The sequence below is a fragment of the Vigna unguiculata genome, chromosome 10 (genome assembly GCF_037176805.1).
Source record: "Vigna unguiculata cultivar grain cowpea cultivar isolate G323 ecotype 2 chromosome 10, ASM3717680v1, whole genome shotgun sequence".
In the NCBI taxonomy this organism is placed as follows: domain Eukaryota; kingdom Viridiplantae; phylum Streptophyta; class Magnoliopsida; order Fabales; family Fabaceae; genus Vigna; species Vigna unguiculata.
The window spans coordinates 49,300,397-49,322,902 of NC_140801.1; the positions used below are offsets into that span (position 1 = coordinate 49,300,397).

At 33.6% G+C, this 22,506-nt stretch overlaps 2 protein-coding genes across 3 annotated transcripts; one reads left to right on the forward strand and one right to left on the reverse strand.

Annotated features, from left to right (window-relative positions):
* The first annotated feature begins 12,432 nt into the window (after positions 1–12,432).
* On the forward strand, positions 12,433–14,547 carry DAG2 (Dof-type zinc finger DNA-binding family protein). Of its 2 annotated transcripts, none has more exons than XM_028052733.2 (2): positions 12,433–12,606; positions 13,219–14,547. In XM_028052733.2, exon 2 carries the CDS (start codon positions 13,274–13,276, stop codon positions 14,156–14,158), a length of 885 nt encoding a protein of 294 aa, XP_027908534.1. In that variant the 5' UTR covers positions 12,433–12,606; positions 13,219–13,273; the 3' UTR covers positions 14,159–14,547. The 2 variants fall into 2 exon arrangements, with proteins under 2 accessions (XP_027908534.1, XP_085523780.1); XM_085667654.1 differs by having other exon boundaries at positions 12,462–12,606; positions 13,128–14,547.
* Positions 14,548–18,886: 4,339 nt separating this feature from the next.
* On the reverse strand, positions 18,887–20,962 carry LOC114165627 (protein FAR1-RELATED SEQUENCE 5-like). Its single transcript, XM_028050204.1, has one exon. It carries the CDS (start codon positions 20,960–20,962, stop codon positions 18,887–18,889), a length of 2,076 nt encoding a protein of 691 aa, XP_027906005.1.
* Between the last annotated feature and the right edge of the window lie 1,544 nt (positions 20,963–22,506).

The window sequence follows — 22,506 nt, forward strand, 5'->3', positions numbered from 1 at the left end:
AAGAAAAGTTTAACACTTAATTATTAATATATTGTTATAAAATAAAGGTAATAAGAGAGACAAAGGAGAGGAAGAATAGAGAATGAGAGAGTAGGGAGCAACTTCTGTTTTTATGTGTGTCTCATTACTGATAGGACGAGTCCTATTTATAGGTACAATATGGTAACCCAGAAAGGATATAAAATCAAATAGTAAATACAAAATATTACATCATAAAGAGTAATGAATAATATGATTATCAATCATATGAGTAATTGTATAAATCAATGGACGACCATTAATTCATAACACTCCCCCTTGGGTGTCCATTGATAAAAGAATGTGCCTCGTTAAAACCTTACTAGGAAAAACCCTTTGGGATAAAAACCTAGTGAAGGAAAAAGAGTACATCATTCTATATAATATTGTTCTTTGCATCTTCTAATTTCTCCCCCTCATGTAAACTTACATCATTAAGATGGCGGAGTCCAATCCTATGAACCAATTGCTCAAAAGTTCTCCTTGGCAAAGACTTTGTAAATAAATCTGCTAGATTTTCACATGAGCGAATCTTTTGGATCTCTACATCACCATTTCTTTGAAGATCATGAGTGAAAAAGAATTTTGGAAGAATATGTTTTGTTCTGTCTCCTTTAATATATCCTTCTTTCAATTGAGCAATGCATGCACTATTGTCTTCATATATCGTTGTTGGTTTCATTTTTCCCAAGGATAAACCACAAGTTTGTCGCACATGTTGAATTATAGACCTTAACCAAACACATTCACGACTTGCCTCATGTAATGCTAAAATTTCTGCATGATTTGACGATGTTGCTGTTATTGTTTGTTTCACAGATCGCCATGAAATCGCTGTGCCACCACATGTGAACAAATATCCTGTTTGTGATCGACCATTATGAGGATCTGATAAATAACCTGCATCTGCATAACCCATTAGATCTAATTTTGAATCATTTGGGTAAAACAAGCCCATATTCATAGTGCCTTTAAGGTAACGGAGTATTTGTTTTACTCCATTCCAATGTCTTCTTGTAGGTGAAGAACTATATCTTGCTAACAAATTTACAGCAAATGCTATATCGGGTCGAGTATAATTAGCAAGATACATTAGTGCTCCTATAGCACTAAGATATGGTACTTCAGGACCAAGTAGTTCTTCATCTTTTTCTTGAGGTCTAAAAGGGTCTTTATCAACATCTAATGACCTCACCACCATTGGAGTGCATAGTGAATGTGATTTGTCCATATAGGACTTTTTAAGCACTTTCGTTATATAAGCTTCTTGATGTACAAGAACACCTTTGTTTAAATACTCAATTTGTAATCCCAAACAAAACTTTGTCCTTCCAAGATCCTTCATCTCAAATTCTTTCTTTAAACAATCAATTGCCTTTGTGAGCTCATTAGGAGTTCCAACTATGTTTATGTCATCTACATAAACAGCAATTATGGCAAATTCATTCTCGGATCTTTTCATATAAATACAAGGACAAATAGGGTCATTTTTATACCCTTCCTTTAATAAGTACTCACTTAGACGGTTATACCACATACGTCCTGATTGTTTCAATCCATAAAGGGACTTATTCAATTTTATTGAATAATCCTTTTTAGAATTTGCTTTGTTGGGCACATTAAATCCTTCAGGGAGTTTCATATAAATATCATTTTCCAAAGAGCCATACAAATAGGCTGTAACAACATCCATGAGGTGCAAATTCAAACCTTCTTGTGCAACAAGGCTAATTAAATATCTAAATGTTGTTGCATCCAATACTGGAGAATATGTCTCCTCAAAATCAATACCAGGTCTTTGTGAAAAACCTTGAGCAACTAACCGTGCTTTGTATCTAACAATTTCACCATTCTCATTTCGTTTTTGTACAAAAACCCATCTGTACCCAATAGGTTTTACACCCTCAGGTGTGCGAACTACAGGTCCAAAAACCTTTCGTTTAGCAAGCGAATCTAATTCTGCTTGGATTGCATCTTTCCATTTTGGCCAATCATTTCTTTGCCGACAATCTTCAATTGTCATTGGTTCTTGATCATCATTGTCACTTATGACATCCTTTGCTACATTATATGCAAAAACCTCGTCAATATTGACTTTATTTCGATTCCATATTTTATGATTCATGACATAATTTATTGAGATCTCATCATTTTCAACAATTTCAGGTACCTGAGGTTCTTCTGGAACCGAATCATTGATTATGTCAAAAGAATCTTTTGGGACTTTTACCCCCTCGATTAGGCCATCTTGCCTTTTTTTCCTTTTTCTCACACGAGGATTTTTATCTTTGGAACCCAAAGGCCTACCACGCTTTAGGCGTGTTTGAGATTCATTTGCTATATTAGATTGTCCAACAGGAATATCAATTCTGATTGGAGTATTAGCAGCGGGTATATGCGACTTAGTTACCCTTTTTGTGTCAGTAAAAGCATCTGGTAATTGGTTGGCCAATTTTTGTAAATGAATTATCCGTTGAACTTCTAGTTCACACTCTTTTGTACGAGGATCAAGATGAGATAATGATAATTCATTCCAACCAATATCTTTTTCCAGTTTCTTTCTTTCTCCCCCTAACGTTGGAAAAATTGATTCATCAAAATGACTATCAGCAAATCGAGCTGTAAATAAGTCACCTGTTGATGGTTCAAGATATTTTATTATCGATGGAGAATCATATCCAACATATATTCCCAAACGTCTTTGAGGACCCATCATAGTCCTTTTTGGTGGGGAAATTGGGACATATACAGCACACCCAAAAATTCTTAAATGAGAAATATTTGGTTGTTGACCAAAAACCAACTGTAAAGGAGAGTATTTGTGATAACTTGTTGGTCTGATGCGAATCAATACTGCAGCATGCAGAATTGCATATCCCCAAGTAGTCATTGGAAGATTAGCTTTCATAAGTAAAGGTCGTGCAATCAATTTTAGACGTTTTATCAATGATTCTGCAAGTCCATTTTGAGTATGAACATGTGCTACTGGATGTTCAACTTCAATTCCAATTGACATACAATACTCATTAAAAGCATGAGATGTAAATTCACCAGCATTATCAAGACGAATTTTCTTAATTGGATAATCTGGGAAGTGGGCTCTTAACTTGATCAATTGTGCTAATAACTTAGCAAATGCTTGATTTCGAGTTGATAGTAAACAAATATGTGACCATCTAGTGGACGCATCAATTAATACCATGAAATATCTAAATGATCCACATGGTGGGTGTATTGGACCACAAATATCACCTTGTATTCGTTCTAAAAATGAGATTGACTCATTTCTAATTTTTTCTGGTGATGGTCTTATTATCAATTTTCCCTGCGAACATGCAGTACATGAGAAATCATTGGACTGAAGAAGCTTTTGACTTTTAAGTGGATGTCCACATGAGTTTTTCAGCTATTTTTCGCATCATGATATATCTAGGATGACCCAACCGATCATGCCAAACAAGAAATTCATTCTTATTTGTAAGCTTCTGGCTTACAATAACATGCGTCTCAATCGCATTAATATATGTGTAGTACAAGCCATAAGAGAAGGCTGATAATTTCTCCAATACACATTTTTTATTTGACTCAATTTGAGTGATATAAAGATATTCAACATCTCCTTCATTATTTGTCTCAATATGATATCCATTTAGACGAATATCCTTGAAACTTAATAAGTTTCTATTGGACTTAGGAGAATAAAATGCATTTTTAATATGCAATCTTGTACCTCTTGGCAGAAGTACTGTAGCTCTTCCAGAGCCTTCAATTATATTTGTAGTACCAGAAATAGTACTAACATTGACTTCTCGCATTACCAAAGTAGAGAAAAATTTATTACTCTTGAGAATTGTATGAGTTGTTGCACTATCAGCAAGGCACAGATCCTCATCATTGGTGTTAATGCCAATATTCATTCTTCATATAAACATAAATATCAATATTAGAGATTACTTTGTAAGAGGAGAGAAAGAAAAAAAAAATAAAATAGAGGATTTTATTCATAAAAACATAAAAACTTGTACATATAAAAGCAACATGAATTAAATATAAAACATTGTCTTAAAAATTAATCATAAAATAAAACTATTTTCTAACACTCCCATCACCAATAAGGTGATCAATGCTTCCATCGGGTTTAGAAAAGAAATCACCAATATCAAGATGAGTAGTATCCATATGACCATAATCAGAATCACCATCTTCATAAGCAAAGTGTGTTTCTACATTCTTCTTTTTAAGTGATTCTTGGTAGAGTTCAACAAGATGCTTTGGTGTATAACAGGCACGGGTCCAATGACCTTTACTACCACAACGGTAACATATATTTTCAGCCTTTTTGCCATTATTTTCACCCCTTTCTTTTTCCTTTTTCGCATTCTTGTTCCACTTCTGTTGATGAAGTTTCTCTTTGAAAATTTCCTTTATAACCATGTCCACGACCATGATTAATAGCACGACCACGACCACGACCATGGCTACGACCACGGCCAAAATTACGACCACGATTATTATTATGGTCTTGACCTCGTCCATGATTATATGGATCAGATGTTGCTGCATTCACTTCTGGGAATGGAGCAGAACCAGTTGGTCGGGCCTCATGATTTTTCATCAAGAGCTCATTATTTTGTTCAGCCACAAGAAGGCATGAAATCAATTCATAATATTGATTGCTCCATTCACTTCTGGGAATGGAGCAGATTAGGCGGATCTCATGATTTTTCATCAAAAGCTTTATTGCTTTGTCCAGCCAGCCATGCATAGGCATGAAATAAATTCACAATATTTGTGAAGTCTCTTTTCACAATATTTTTGTTATGAGCAAATTAGTTGCTTTATTTCTTTATTTAATGGTATCCCAATATCCATTGCATCTAAATATATTTCAACATTTAAAATCCAATATAAGGAATTCTTCCTTACAATATCAAGGGTCACAAATCCAAATTTTGCAACGTTTCGCGTGTTTAAAACTAACACATAAAATAATAATATTAATAATAATCATCATCATCAAAATAATAATATTAATAATAATCATCGTCATAATAAAAATATTATGACAGAGAATTTTGCAACGTTTCGCGTGTTTAAAACTAGCACATAAAATATTAATATAATCAAATTTCATGTATGAAATTATTAAAATCAAATAATAATAATAATAATAATATGACAGAGAAAAATAAATCAAACAATTATCATTACACAAAAAAAAGAAAATGAGATAAAGTTTGTGAATGAGAAAAAGATTAGAAAGAACCTCGGTTAAGGAATATAGAGCGTTGTTCTTAGGGAGAAAAAAAAAAAATATGCCTTCACGCTCAGTTGGATAACCCTCGTGCTGATAACGTGTTATAAAATAAAGGTAATAAGAGAGACAAAGGAGAGGAAGAATAGAGAATGAGAGAGTAGGGAGCAACTTCTGTTTTTATGTGTGTCTCATTACTGATAGGACGAGTCCTATTTATAGGTACAATATGGTAACCCAGAAAGGATATAAAATCAAATAGTAAATACAAAATATTACATCATAAAGAGTAATGAATAATATGATTATCAATCATATGAGTAATTGTATAAATCAATGGACGACCATTAATTCATAACATATATGACATTTTTGGCAGTGATAGTTAACTGGTCACACTTATTTTTCTTCTAACTAATTAAGTACATAAGCTATAAATTTGTCTTGATCTACCATAACACATTTATATATATTAGGTGAGTAAATGACCTTCACTTAGTGCTTAATTACAATTAGGGTTTTAAGATTGTAAGTTCCTATGATGTACCGATATTTCAATTTGGGTCACGGTCACGTATTCGTGTCCGATACTTTAGGATACTCTATCGATACTTATCAATGAAGTATCTAATTTATAAAGTTGTAGTACACTATAATAAAATATTTGAATAATGACTAATTTTAATGACAAAAAATAATTAGTCACTATATAGTGACCGTACCAATTTATAAACTACAAATTATTTGCAACTAAAATAGTCCAAAAAAATTATAATTGGTCTCTAAAATAATAATTAAAATAGTTTTTATTATGAATTGGTTTCTAAATTAGTTACTAACATTAACTACCAAGGTTTTGACTACCAAAATAATTTATTTCTAAATTGGTTAATAATATTAGCTACCAAGATTTTGACTACCAAAATAATTGATATCTAAATTGGTTTCTAATTAGGAAATTGGTCTGTAACATATTTGATTCCTAAAATTGATCATTATTTAAGAATTTTCTTGTAATGGTACTTTTTTTATGACAATAATTTATATATTTTATGTTGACAACTTTAATACATATACTTTTATTTTGGATTCACACAATAACAATCATATATATTTGTTATATTTATAAAAATTATTATAAACTTTTCAAAATTCATATATTTAATTATTTTCAAAAGAAACGCATCGATATATTTTACTATCGTAAACTTTTCTTATATTTTGTCATTATTACCGCCAATAATTTTGAATGAGCAGGCCAGATTCAAATTTTGTATTCCTTTCTCGTGGGGACGGATTTGGTATTTCCCTTTACCGTACGTCCAATCAACTTAATTAAAATTCACTCATTAAGATTGTTAAAAATGAGAAAAATCAGGAAGATAGTTAACAATCAATTGTACAATCCAATGGAAGATTCACGAATAAAATATTAATATTTAATAGAATATATGGTAATATCAATGATGGATTTATCATTTAAATGTTCGAATTATTCAAATTAATTAAATAGTTACTGAAATATAAGTTTAACATAATATCAACAAATTAATTTAATAAAACGAAATTCAAATATAGTTTTATATAGCAAATAACACAATGCATATAGTTAATCTTAATTACAATAAACTTTTAACAACTCTAATAATATATTAATAAATATAAACCAATTTTATAAAATTAACTTATAAAATAAAAGTTATCCTTATTTTTATATTAGAAATTATCTTTTTAACATCCCAATTTCAGCAGCTTAAAGCTAATAAAAATAGGGAGTTTCATCATAGTTCTAAAACAGATAATCCAGTGTACACAATATATTAATACAGTCTTACAAAAGATATGACTATAAAAATATATCGCTTATACACTTAAACTAAACTAATAAACTCTATACTTAAACTGACCACTGCTAAAGCTCCCACCGGAAACCTCCTTCTCAACACTTAAACGATGACTCTTCATCCTCCAGAAGCGCCTTTGACACAACAACCACATCTGCTCCCACCGAATAGGTGATCATCGCAAAAGGAAACATACAACACGAGACAAACACACGGAAAGCAAGGGTAAGCTAATCTGATTAAATGAATCATACAGTTCAATTATAAACAGAAATCATGCAATCTTTCTCATTTTCACCAGAATCACATAAACCACCCCAAACACAATGCAGATATATTACTCTAGACTCAATATCCGAATTATGCAAGCGACATTGGATCTCTGGGTGGCTTGCACCTGTGACGGTTCCCAAACTTTGCAAAGTTTGGACACAAGGGGTTATCACCCAACCACTCCCAAGGTAAGTCCCATTCGCGTCTGTGATTGAATCGGGTCCACAAACTAGGACCTCCTGCTACTCCTCACGACATAATCCATTACACTCTACATGAGCCTTAATGGTTATTGGAGCGTCAGGATACCAACCCATACGGAGTCCTCATGTCCTTACATACACTAAAACATTCCTCTTAGAATTTCCCTTGAAATCCTAGTTCAACCACTTCTTCTCATATTCCAACTTCATGCAATTTCACCACACATATTAGCAGTCATAACAATTCATGCATATCGTAACTAAGTTCATATTTTAAACATAGTTTCATCCATTAGAAACAGAGAAATAACATTCAGCTGTAGAGGTTCTCGCCCAAGCTGGAAGGTCTCGCCAAGGCAAAAGGGCTCTCTCGCTTAGGCGAGTCATTCTCGCCTGTGCGAGTCATTCTCACTTGAGCGAGGCTCGAAACAGAGAACAACCCAAACTTTGGGGAATTCTCGCTCAGGCTAAGTTGTCTCGCTTAGACGAGAGTGACTTTCGCTCAAGTGAGACTAGCTTGCCTAGGCGAGATCTCGCGCAGAAACAGGGGATGAGTTTCTGGTGTTTTCGCTCAGGCGAGAGATGCTCGCTTAGGCGAAAATACCAGATTCCCAATCTGTTCTCACGTGCAACAGTAAAGAAATCTAGCACAATCCAAGCATACACTCAATTACACAGTTCAAGCACTCATACAACAATCAATCATGCAATTCAAAGTCATCAGAATGATTTCTATACGAAATTCAAGTAAAACAGTTAGCTTCCCTTACCTGTTATCATGTTTAGACAGGTTTATAAATGTCAACGCCTTAAAAACGTCAACACCTCTAACTCCACAGGATGCTCTATCTACACATAGAAACATCACAAGAACGATCATGACATACCGTTATGATCACTGATTAGCAGAGACTCATACCGATGATTAAAACATCGCATGCAAGCGGAATAGGGCTTGCATGCAACAGAAAACAGAAAAAGACTAAAAAGAGAGCGGAAACTCAACTTATGCGAATGGAGAAACTGATCGGTCCAATTTGAAGAGCTCGCCGAGAGATCAATCCTACGGTCTCGGTTCTTCAATCAGACGACCAGAGAGACAGAACCTCTAGAGAGAAGTCAGAAAACTCTAGAAAAGTGGTTTCTAGAGAGATGATGTGTTTTAAAATAATGAAACTCGTTTATAAGAATTTTATTTATACTAAAACCTTTTAATATTAAAATAATCGAGTCTCACTATTTTTAAACCACTATCCCTTTTAAAACGTCATTTTCTAGGGTCTTACATTATTTCTAATTCATATAAATTTTTATTGTATTTATTTATATAATGCGTCACTTTTATAATTCTTTGTAAAATATATATATATATATATATATATATATATATATATATTATTTATTTTATGAACTAAAATGAATATCTAGCTAGAATATGAAAAATAAACATTATATTAGAAAATATTCGACTCACACATTGATTTACTATATATTAATAAAAATGGGTTAACTAAAATAAGTTCACTGTTTCTTTTTAGTTGATAATTTTGTGATTCGATTCGATTTATGACATGTTAATAAATAAGTGAATTAATTAACTTTAAAATATTTTGTTTTTTAGTTTATTTTATATATTTATTATTATATAATTAAAATAAATTAATTTGACTCATTATTTATAATAATACAATTAAAATATTAACCTATTTTACTAAATGTTATTTTAAAATTAATATTTAAAGATAAAAATATCAAATTACATAACAAACAAATAAATTAAATAATAAAATTATCCAAATATTATCTAATAATATTATAGTATCTACAAGATTAAATTATGAGTTTACATAATTAAAAATAATAAATAATTACAATAAAACTTAAATTTTTATTGTAATTATATAAGTCACCTACATTTAAATAATTAAAATTTTTCCTAACTTAAACAAATCGTCGTGACAAACTGAGTTGACTTATGGATTGAGATTCATTTCTAGATAATATAGCTCTTTGATTTGAGTTTTCACAATTCAAACAAATAGAAATTTGATTTTTACTATACATATAAAAATCGAATATATGTGTGACAGCACGAATTAATTTTTATATATTAATGTTAGAACTTATATACAAAATCAGAGGTTAACTTTTTAAATGTAAACATTAAAATAAAATTTCGAAAATATATATAATAGATAAAATTATATTAGCCATGTACTGTACCTAGCCAAGCCCAATCAAGTAAATAAGTACACACGTTAAAACCACATACCATCCAGCATCCGGACACAACCAGCACTAGCCATCTAGACAGGTAGCCGGCCAAAACCGACTACTTGCCTGGAAGGCTAACCCATTTCAATACACCTCTGGAAACTGCTTTAGGACCAGGCCCACTCATGGCCCAAGCTGGGGCCCAAGCTAGAACCCAAGTCAAGGCCCAGCCCATGAAATGGTCGAACGTCATTTATGTCTATAAATACACGTGGACCCCATCATTTAAAGGTACGCATTCATTAATTGCTGATTTGACTCTTGAGAGCTTTGACTTACTTGAGCTTCGGAGATTCTTCTGCAGGTAACCCCTCCTGGGTTCAAGCCGGCATGTATCGAATGGGAAGAGGCCAACTAAGGAGATAGCGGACTACATAGTAAGGTAACACTCGTGTCTAACTTATCTTATTTGTCCCTCTGCAGGAACAAGCCATGTATTGAGTATGTTTGAAGAAGGTGTTGAAGCAATTAAAAAAAAAAAATAACGTGGTTAGTGCAGAACAAAACCTGGGTGAGTCATTAAAAGTTGAAAACAACAATCATGTTTAGCACATACCAATGGTCCAAGCGGACCCAACTTTAAATTAGAATAATATATTATTCCGAAGAAACTTGTGTTAGTACATAACTCTCTTTCATTCATCTAAAATAAAATATGGACAAAAGTTAATAATTCAGATAATTTTTGTTTAGATCGGTTTAAATACAGTTTTTCTTTTTAAGTTCTGAAAGATTTTAATTAAAAAATATTCAATCTGATCCTTTTTTAAATAAATTTATTTGGGATTAAGTATGTTATTAGTCATTGAACTTTGATCTAAAATTGGAATTTCTCTATGTCCAAAACTTCAATACATTTTGGTCCCTAAATTTAAAAAATGAATGAATATAGTTCTTTCAACTCAATTACGCTATTTTTTTTTTAGGTATCGAACACATTTCTCAATAGATATTGAATCAGGAATGTGTCAAACAGGGTAAACAACTCTAATACTAACATGAAAAATGAAAAACGTTCGACACGTCAAAAAAAGTTAACATAATTGAGTTTAAAGGACTAAGGACTATATTCATTCATTTCTAAAGTTTAGGGACAAAAATGTATCAAAATTTCATACAGAGACGAATTTTTATTTTGAATCAAAGTTTAGAGACTAAAAACATACTTAACCCATAATATCCAATCTATCCATAAAATTAGTATTTTAAAAGATTATAAAGAAACGTTTATAATTACATTTCTTTTAAAAGGTTTTTAAAAGAAATAGAAAAATCTATTTTTAAAAAAAATTTAAAGCGGTAATTTAAAGAAAGAATAACCATAAAAATTTGGTTGAATTAAATTTGATCCATCATGTATTGATAAGAAGATTCATTGGATTTTAAGAAATAATGATGGATCATTAGCCATCCATAAAATTAAATAGATGAATGTACACATGATGAAAATATTTGTAAGAGGAAACAATATAACATATGGTTAAAAATGATTTTATACAAAATAAATATTGAGATTTACATTTAGATATAACATTAATTAAACCAAAGAAACTTTGAAAGCAATATGGTGTAACTGTTGAAAACACATGCATGTAGGGAAGTCTATTGAAGAAGACATTATGAATTAATTTAAGAAAAGCAATATGAATTCAAACAAACCAAAACCTGTACTTACGCATAAAAGAAATAAAATTGAACATATTTTTCCAATAAGAGATAATTCAATTAAAAATTTAAGAATATAGTCCTTGATTCTGGCCCAAAATAAAGAGTACTTGATTAGAGAAAAAGAAAGTTTGACTATTTGAACAGCCAATAAGAGTCTATAGTTTTTGAAAAGTTGAAACACTCAACAGTACATTCTCATTATTCATTCTCATTATTCATTCTCATTATTCTCCAAAGAAAACAGAAAAAAAGAAACAAATCTAGAATGGATAAGTATTCAGACCATTTCTAGATTTAATAAATAATTTTTTCATTATTTCTTGGCTAAAGTTAAATTGATTTTAAAATTATAATTTTATTTTGCCCCGATCTAAGTCTGTCCAACAAATATTAAAAATAATGATCGTATTTTCAAGGTATTGTCGGTGTGGATATTGGAGTATGAAACTTCGTCATAATTTTATCTTTAAAAGACACCTCAAAAAATAAAATGAAAAAGTATTTAAAGTGCATTTAATTTTGACTTCTGAACTATACGAGACATTGTTAAATCAATTATTAGATATTATTCATTTTAGAGATTAAAATTTTATCACAACTTTATTCTTAAGAGATGTTTTGAAAGATAAAAAAGAAAAAAATATTTAAATTACATTTTTAATATCAACTCTGAAATAATATAGAATTATTGAGTATACATAAACAAATTAAGCTAAATTAATTTTAAAAATACGGAACTGTGAAGAAAGTGAAGATAAAATAATAATAATAATAATAAATATGATATAAGTGATGTAATAGAAAATGTAAAAAGAAAGTGAAGTAGATGATGATAGTAAAGTGTATGTTCATAAGTATCCTAACAAAAAAAAAAAAGTGAGTCCCTTAAAGGCTAAAAGATGGTGAAGAGATATTGATAGTGTAGTCAAACGAGAGACTTCTCTTCTCTCTTCTCTTCTCGCTTTCTCCTTTTCCTTTGTTGCATTCATAAAGTAAGGCTACGCATAAAGCCACCCCACAAACCAACCAAAACATTCTTTCTTGCACTAAGGAGCAGTTTCAGACAAACAAGGTTCATTTCTTTCTCTCTCTCTCAAATCACCCTTTGCTTTTTCTTTCAATTTCATCCCTCTTTCAACCACAATTCTCACTTATTTATTCTGGGTTTTCGCCTTCTTCTTCAAAAGCTGACACAAAATATCAACTTCCACTACATTTCAAACTTCTTTCTATCTTTCATATATATATATATATATATATATATATATATATATATACACACACATTCCATCTTCTATATCTTTTTCTACCAAACCAAGTTTTTCATCAAATCCTATATACAAAACCACTGCTTTTTCTTTTTCTTTTTCTTTTTCTTCCCTTTTCCCTTTTGCTCGTGTGCGATCATTTGTTAAACCAAACAAAAACTTAAAAAGATACTGTTTCTTATTAGTATTGTCGATTATTGATTCCTTTACATTTTTCAAAACTTTGTATTTGTTCTCAGTACTGTATCTTTGATTTTGTTGTTGACTAATCTTCAAAAATCTTGCGTGTAAACTTCAAAATCACCACCACCACCACCACCACCAGCAGTATGGAGTTTTGTCTCACTGAACCATGTGGTTTTATTTGGTTGGATAAAGCTTAGTTTTTGTGGTTGTGGATACACTTGTAACTGTAGGTGTTTGTTCTCTCTCTTTTGGGGTTTCTGAGGACATTGGAGTTGTGAGAGAGTGATGGAGGGGATGGGTCCAAATTCATGTGCAAGGCCAGTTTTAGAGAAGAAAGCAAGACCACAAGAGCAACTGAATTGTCCAAGGTGCAATTCGACGAACACAAAGTTCTGTTATTACAACAACTACAGCCTCACACAACCAAGATACTTCTGTAAGACTTGTAGAAGGTATTGGACAGAAGGAGGGTCTCTGAGAAACGTTCCGGTTGGAGGTGGTTCAAGGAAGAACAAGAAGGTTTCTTCAGCAGCAGCAGGAGCAGGAGCAGGAGGAATCACAGCTTCATCATCCTCATCATCATCATCAAAGCTTCCTGACCTAAATCCCCCAAACCTCTCTTCACAAAACCCTAAAATGTTACATGGTGGCCAGGATCTCAACCTGGCTTTCCCAGCTATGGACAACTATCATCATCCTCATCATCATGGCATCTCCCCTTATGTTGAGATGCAAAACAGTGACACCACTCATCATCATCATCACCAAAACTCTCCTTCTTGTTCTGCTGCTCCAGCCTCTCTTTCAGCTCTTGAGCTTCTGAGGTCCAGCATGGCATCAAGGGGCTTGAACCCTTATGCTCCTTCTTCCTTGATGCCAAACTCAGGAAACAACAATGCCCTTTACCCATCAGGGTTTCCCATGCAAGAAGTGAAACCAAGCCTCAGCTTTTCCTCAGTTGATGGGATGGGAAATAGATCATATGATCATCATCAGGTCCAAGAGAGGGGTGGCAGAGTTTTGTTCCCTTTTGGAGATGTCAATAAGCAGCTTTCTGCTGCAGCAGGATCAGCTGAAGTGGAACACAGTAAAGAACAACAACAACAACAACCGCAACAGGGAAACTCATCTGGATATTGGACTGGAATGATTGGTGAAGGGACATGGTAAGAAAGAAAAATGGGAGGACAAAGGAAAAAAAATAATCAAGAGAACATGCATTAATAAATAACATATTTTCTTTGTTTTGATCTTTGATCTTCCCTATTTTTCTCTTTCCACAATATGGATATCGTTGGCCTGAAGTTGTTCAGAACTAACAATAGGACACACAAGGTTAATTATTATTATTATTATTACTACACACTTCCTTTGTTTATCTGAGAGAACGTGAGGGTTTTACTTCTGATCTCGGTTGCTTTTAAATTACATATTATATATATAGAGAGAGACATAGAAGAAGAAGAAGTGAATACTGGGCCTGTTTTTCTCCATGGCACATGCAATTCCTGTATTCATTGAACTATCATGTGGGAATGAAGCATATGGATTTGGTTTTATTTTGATGCTTTGGTCGTCTATTTTGCTGTGTCTTCAAAATACATTTAAATTATCAACATCGGTGTATTCTGAGAGAATTACTAAAAAAATTAATAGAGAATTTGTACTCGTAAGAGATCTTCTCGATTGTACCTTATGGTTTTTGAAATGTTTTGTTGAAAGGAGTTTTGGGGTGATGAAGGAAAGAGAAAGAGAGTTAGGTGTTGGAAGTTTGTAATTATAAATTTGGTTGAGTTGCTTTGTGGTCTTTCCAGCTACTCTTTCTATGTGTGTGTGTGCAAAAATTAGTGGGTTGTCAGCTTTGTTGTCTTCATTATCACATCTGAGATTCTTCCAACTATGAAAGCACTTTGGTGGAATTATTCGGAGGAATTATAGTAAAAGAAATCTGAAAAGGAAGGACAAGGGAGTGTTGTATGATCTCAGTGTTTTAGCTGATTCAGGAATTAATGTCACACCCACTTTTAATGCAACCTAGATAGAGTTAATCAATTACATGTATAATACTATTGATCATATACATAATATAATTAGACAAATCTTTGAAAATTGGATTACCTGCCCCAACTAAATATACTACTAACCTAATAACATATTATATATAATTTTCATCCACTTGTTGCATTCATTATTTAACTCCTTCAGTGTGCCCTATGTCATTCATCCACCTGCTGTTAATTATAGTATTTGCAATGACTTAGAAAAATTTTCTGAAAAGCACAACTTCGTTCGGTATTTTTGTGGGGTCCTCAAACATTCCCTTGGGGCAAGTGGAAACTGTTTCTTCCACCAGCTAGGTCAATGCATTGCCTTCACATGTCCACCATTATTATTCATTAAAAACAACTAATTAATGTTGTTCTGTTGTGTTTTTCACTTTCAGTCATCTCTTAATTATTATTATTATTCCTTTTCGATCTTCTCAGGGCATAGATTCATCTTTCGAATTCGAAATCTTCTCTTTTCGCTGTTTCAAACTCTTCAATTAAAATAACAGTTCAGCCACGTAAAAGTCTTCGGTAAATTCAGAAACACTGCACCTGTCTCCTTCTGTGTTTCCCTAAATTCTCATGTCCTTTCGATTATAAAAACACTTTCCTTATCTGATTCATGCATGCCATTTTTCGTTGACTAAATCAGCATGGTTTAACTTTGAAAATGTTCGATAAAACTTGGTTTATTTACATTTCTTTTTTATGGTTTTTTATACTGGTAAATTTTCCTGTTTCTTATCAATAAGTTATTAGGTTTAATAAAATTAAACTGATCTTAAATTTAAAAAAGAAAAGAAAAAAGATAAAGGAATAAAAAGTTTTCTAAATAAATAACATGATACTTAGCGGTAAAGAATGGATGCTTGTGCCACTTTTATTAAATAAAATATAAATGGTGAATTTCTGGTTTGTTAAACATATATATTTGAAAATAAAAAAATGAATATCCTTTAAAAATATTTATAAAGATGGTGCATTTCTCTTAAGGTTATTTAAACAAAAAAGAGTATTGAAGCTTCTAAATTTGATATGGAAGGATTTAAATTTTTAAATATATTTTGCTTACATGGTCCGGAAATAACGGAAAAAATTTAGACAAGTGCAAATAATATATATGTGGAAATAATGAATAGAAAAGAACGGTAGAAAGTAAATAAAGGATGTAACAAGAAATAACTAAATATTAATAAATTTCAATTTATACTTACCAAATTTTACTATGAATTAAATATTATTATATTTAAAGTTTTTTTAAGTAAATTCTCACTCAAATATTTTATAAAGTACATAAATTGAAAAACAACAACTTAGTAACATAATTATCATAGGAATGTTTTGTAAAATGTACCAAATCATGTTCAAAAGGCATGTGAATAACATTTATTATATTTTAGAAAAAATCTCACAAAGACAGTTTTAGCTAAAATACTATATAGTCTCTTGAGATTATCTGCTGCTATTATAAAACACATGTTTTGATGGGAAAATAAGGAGAGTATTCAAATATTTAGATCAGAGATAATATTATTCATAAAATATAAGTTATGTAATTAATCGTATAAATATTAAATTTAATTCTTATAATCTCTAAGAAATTAAAAAAAATAATTTACCATAAAATAAAACATGGCGAAGAACCTGATGGGTTTTATTAATTAAAAATCGTAAGGTGATTTTGAATTTTATTATAATTTTAAAGGATTTATTAGACGTCGTGACTGCGCAACATCATTGTTAAACGTCGAAATAGATTACTTAAGATTAATTAATCTTGAATGTTGAAGCAGTGTTCAAAAAGTTAAACTGTACTCCCCACTTAACTACGGCTAACTCCCCGCTTTTGTACCACGTATAACTTTGGGGTCTTGTCTGGGTCGATTTACATGAAATTATTTTATTTGAAGAAGGGTAACGCTTAAGTGACGCAAAGGAATTTATTTGTTAACCAACGTAATAGGAATAACGCTTGACCACAATTTTTTATCGTTTTTGTCTACGTCCTGCACTTCTGTTCACAAAACTCTGCTTCAACTCCCCACGTAGAGGTTCCTTGCTCCCCACATAGGCGTCTGGTGTTATTGAAATTGTGTGCTCATATTAAATCCACCCACTTGCGGTCATTGAATTTGGATTGGTGTATTAGACGTCGTGAGTGCGCAACATCATTGTTAAACGTCGAAACAGATTACTTAAGATTAATTTATCTTGAATGTTGAAGCAGTGTTCAAAAAGTTAAACTGTACTCCCCACTTAACTACGACTAACTCCCCGCTTTTGTACCACGTATAACTTTGGGGTCTTGTGTGGGTCGATTTACATGAAATTATTTTATTTGAAGAAGGGTAACGCTTAAGTGACGCAAAGGACTTTATTTGTTAACCAACGTAATAGGAATAACGCTTAAGTCACAACGACTCCCATCTATCGTCTTCAATCAGAAATAGGTAACTTTAATTAATCAGTGTCTAAGTGAATGACTTAGGAATGAGGTTTGTAACATAAAGCCAATAACGTAAACAAACGGATCCAATAGGTGGGAACAAATAATTAACTTTCTTGGATAACATAATTGTTCAAACAACATAATGCTAGATGCGACATTATGAAATTAGTCTAAATTGATGGACTTGGCGACATCACAATTGCATCCATTGATGAAAACCTCAATTATGCAATGTTTCTGAACATGGTCAACCTCAAACACAAGTCTGTCTCCTTCCTTCAATTGATTGTCTACACAGAACTGCCTCCACCCTTGTCCAAACTTGGTTGATCTCTTATTCCGGGAAACCAGCAGTTTGCACTCTACTCCGCTTCTTGTTGCCAAAAGGTAAACCACATCCATTTGTAGGCTTCTTATGATGTCACCAAAACGAACATTGAGGTCCTGCAAACAGTCAAATAACACAAGTACACATGGAGTCAGATGAGGTCAACTCCAAATTGCAGTCACAGTTTTGAAAGCAACACATAAGAAGTTAAGGAATAGATACTACCAGATGGCTAGCTTGTGCATGAGATTTCGTCAACTTCACAGCGTATAGGGCTGTCCCAGGGTGCGTTGCAGCACCTAATAAAAATGACTCCTTATTCTTTGGTTCACATAGGCCGACAAAACATGTTATTTGAAAGCGATTGCCTCCAACGTAACGAAGCTGAACATATGAGTCGACTAATTGGTCAGTGTATATGTTCTCTAGGTCTTTCCATCCATTGGTTAATTTTGGGTTCAATGTATCCATGTTGTAGGTCACCACAAAGGTGTTCCCAAAATTATCAACTAAAGTCCATTGGTCCTGCAGTTTGTTTTCAAATGCCGCAGAAAAATGTCGATCGACATACGCGAAGTTTTACATGCACAAATAAAACTTGGAACCGCATTAAAAAAGAATTTAGAACCCTACAAAGATTCAGGACATGGGCGAATATAACTGAAAGACATACCTGACCATGAATGTTGATGGTGGTGAAAGTCCACAATACCGTCGTCTCCGAAACTGCTTGTGTTCGATCATTGTTTTCCCCCATACGTGCACTAAAATTTCCGGCCATGATGCGAATCTGGTGGTGCTTAAATTGTCCTTAACTATGAAAGGAAATCTCAACTTTGCTGCCATTAGGGTTCGGGTGTCACAATAAATAATAGTGGGTGAGGGGTTATCAAAAGTCGTGTCCGTTTAATGGGAAGACCTGAGGGGTTCGAAACGGATACACATATTCCTTTCAACGGTCAATTATGGATGAGTCATAAATGTATTCAAATCACAATTGTCACCGTGTTGCCCTTGTGTTAAACTATGAAGTGCTCTGTTTTTGTGTTTAACATGTAATTAAGGTCAATAATTTAAATTTTCAAATGGGATTTAACATGTTCACCGCCATTGTCTTCAATGTCACCTTGTTGGGTAAGTAAAAAAGGATTAGATTTGGTAGGGACACCTAATCCTTTTGCAATAGAATTCAGCTCATTGCACAACATCGTAGATGAAGCGTCTGAGTCACATGCCACCTCCGCTAAATCGTAAAACCTCTTGCATAAGATTTTGTATCTTTGCATCCGTGGGTCATCATTACTTCTATTGTATCCCGCTATTATCAAACTATGCCTCCTCCTAACATTTTTGGACCAGCGACGGAGAACATATTTTTCTGGCACGCACTCAATGTCTTCTTGTCCAAGCGTCAACAAGCTGTGACGACACATGATGCCCCTAAACTCAAACAACATACAACTACATTGGATATTGGTTGTCAGCGTGTCAAGCACAACATCATGCATTCTGTGGTATTTTTTTCCCTCCCACAACCACTCTTCCCTTACAGTATAGTTCAACAGACATCCGTCTTCGAACACCCTTTTCACGAAACAATTAATCTTTCCCCTAAATTCGTTCTGGACCTCCGCAAATTTGGCGTGCGTGTACTCTAGTTGAAATTGCCTCTCAATAAGAGATTGTGATCCACATGCAACAGTGGTATTGGATGAAGCAAAGTCAGCTTCAAATTCTTTTTCTGCGTTTTGCCGTAATGCGTTGTCATATTGCACAACAAATTGTTGCAAAGTAGTTCCCGAATTAATGAACCCATCAAAAAAAGCGTTCAGGCCTTCACTCCTTTGGGTGGTTGACATTCCAGCCCAAAACTGACTTTTTAGATAGCAAGGAACCCAACAATGTCTCTCGTCAAACAATGTAGTGAGCCAGTCGTTTGTGGTCAAATCATATTGTCCAATAAATGCCTGCCATCCCAACTCAAACTCACCCACCGTGATTGAATCATACACTAGTCTTTTCAATTCAGTCTTGATAGATTTGTAATTTGTGTAACCTTGCAATTTTTCCGGCACTTTTTTCATTATGTGCCATAGACACCATCGATGTTTGGTATTTGGGAAAACTTCTCCAATTGCATTAAGCATTGCCTTACATTGGTCGGTAACAATTCCTTCCGGTGGTTTGTTATACATGCACCGAAGCCAGCATTCAAAAATCCACACGAACGACCTTGTGTCTTCAACTGATACTAGACCACAACCTAATAAAATGGAGTGTCCATGGTGATTAACACCTACAAAAGGAGCGAAAGGCATGTCATATTTGTTGGTCAGATATGTGGTGTCAAAAGACACAACATCACCAAAATCCTCAGATGCCGCTCTACTGCGCGCATCGGCCCAAAAAACATTGCATATACGGTTGTCTTCGTTCATGTCAATTTCAAAGATGAAGTCGTTGTTTAATTCTCGCATTTTTGAAAAATGTCGTAGAAGGGCCTGCCCATCCCCATCCTTACACAATGATCGCCTTTGTTGACCAATGTAGTTGCGAACATCACGTTCAATGAAGTTAACGTGTTCATATCCACCTGCTTCAGACACAAGAGAGCGGAAACTTTTGTTAATTCGGACACCAGCGTCATCGTTAGTTTCAACAGTTTGCCTTGAATGCATATCAACTTTACGGTTGCCCCGTATTAGCCTTGACTTCTTCGGACTAATGTCATGACTGTGATCAGTTACAACGCTCCTTATGAACCATTGTCCGTCTTTCTTTGCTGCGGTGATTGAAGCTTTACACTGTTTTGCTTTAGTGGGGACGGTCTTCAATTCTGGAGGAATAGCAGACACATAATTTCCCTCGCGTGAACAGACCAACTTGATGTAGTTGATTTCATTGTCTTCGCCCCGTGCTGAAGTCCTGGTGCGAATACCAAAGCCGCTTCTAATACCGTAATTTTTATAAAATTGTTTTACATTATTTAAGCTATCAAAACACATGTGTACTTTGGGTGGAATATCATCTCCGGAGTCATTGTGAGGCAGACCACTTTTGACGTGTACTTGTTCAGGCTGCTGATTTGGTATATGGATTTCGAAATGTTCCTCGAAGGGGATGTTATCTGCTGAGTGAAATGACTTCATCACCTCAATGTTGTGGTAAATTAAATGCCTACAAATGACAGACATTAATATTTCCACCAACTTGACTTACGAATGTTAGGGCTGTATTTATTTTTTGTTCCTCCAAAATAAATGTTTTGTAAACTTGAACCCTAAAAACCAAATGACACACGAATGCCATCTTCTACTTATTGTGATACTGCACACATTGTGCTTCATTAATGAGGATATGGAACATGTCTGAATGACAAAAAAATTAATTTTTCAAAAAAAAGGTGAATGACTTACTTGCAATGAAGATTGCCACCAACATGGCTTTATGGTGATGTCCGCAGTTATGGCTCATCCGTCTTTAAGTAGCTGGGCTCACCATTATGAGACATCAATGAACTGCATCTTCAAAATGGGGAAGGTGGTGCCATAAAGGTGAGTTAAGAGTTGGTAGGTGGGGGAGTTGGACAGACATTTACTTCTGCTCGATGGAACAGGAAACAGACCGCTTTAAATACAAACTTACAATGCAAGAAAAGTAAAGGCATTTTAGTCATTTCGCCTAACGACATTTTAGTATAAGTACTGGACCGTTGGCCCAACACTTTGCGAACCAACACAAAGCACCACTATATTCCTTCGTTGCAATTCTAAAGGATCGACGAAATAAGGTTTCGAAATTTCTTATCGTGTACACGTACAAGTGCTTTTTCTCGACCTTGTATTACTGGGTACAATATTTTTTTTGAATTTGATCGTACGTTGTTAGGTAATGGAACCCTGGCAAGGACTTGATGTTGAAGAGCAGGATTTGGAGTCATTCGTGAAAAGAGGCAACTCATCAAGAACACTAATTCCAGGACCTGCGGGAAATGTCCAAGCAGCAATGATTAATCGGGACAATGAACAAGCTGAAAGCACTCAACAATTTGCTCGTGACATTGCCTCCGCAACTTACGAACGAGATTTCAAATCGAATCCATGGTTATTGGGCAGAACAGTTCATAAAATTCCATGGTATTCCGTCACTGATAATTTTAGATTTGTCCAACCTATTAGTTAACAAATGACATTTGGGTGAAAAACTTGTTTTCTGCAGGGCTACTGAAGGAAGGCAAAATTGAAAATGCAACCCAGTTAGGAAGTTGCAAATGCACAACCATTCTTCCGTTTGTGGCATGCATTGTCAAACAATGTAAGCCTAATGGGCTAGGAGATATGCAAATATCTATAAAGGTAAGCATACAAAACACACATTTGATATTTTTGGTTGACGACATAGTTCAAATAATATTTCTACTTAAAACAACAATAGGATACCAGTGCGACGGTGTGGGCAAGTGTCCATAGAAAGGTGCTGCTCAATCCAGAATTCGGACAACACCTCATAGTGGGGGCTGTTTTGCTGTTGCAGACAGTAAGAACATATGTTGCCAACCTTAAACAGTGAATCATATTGATGTTTCAACATTCTATAACATCATTTGTCTAACTTTAATAGTTGTTGTAATAGGTTGCAGCATTCAGTCCCCGTCCCCGACTTTGCTATGTCAACATTACAGCACGCAACATTG

Excerpts from the sequence above, each read along its gene's own strand:
- DAG2 (XM_028052733.2), top strand. The coding sequence starts at position 13,274 with ATGGAGGGGATGGGTCCAAATTCATGTGCAAGGCCAGTTTTAGAGAAG.
- LOC114165627 (XM_028050204.1), bottom strand. The coding sequence starts at position 20,962 with ATGAAGTCATTTCACTCAGCAGATAACATCCCCTTCGAGGAACATTTC.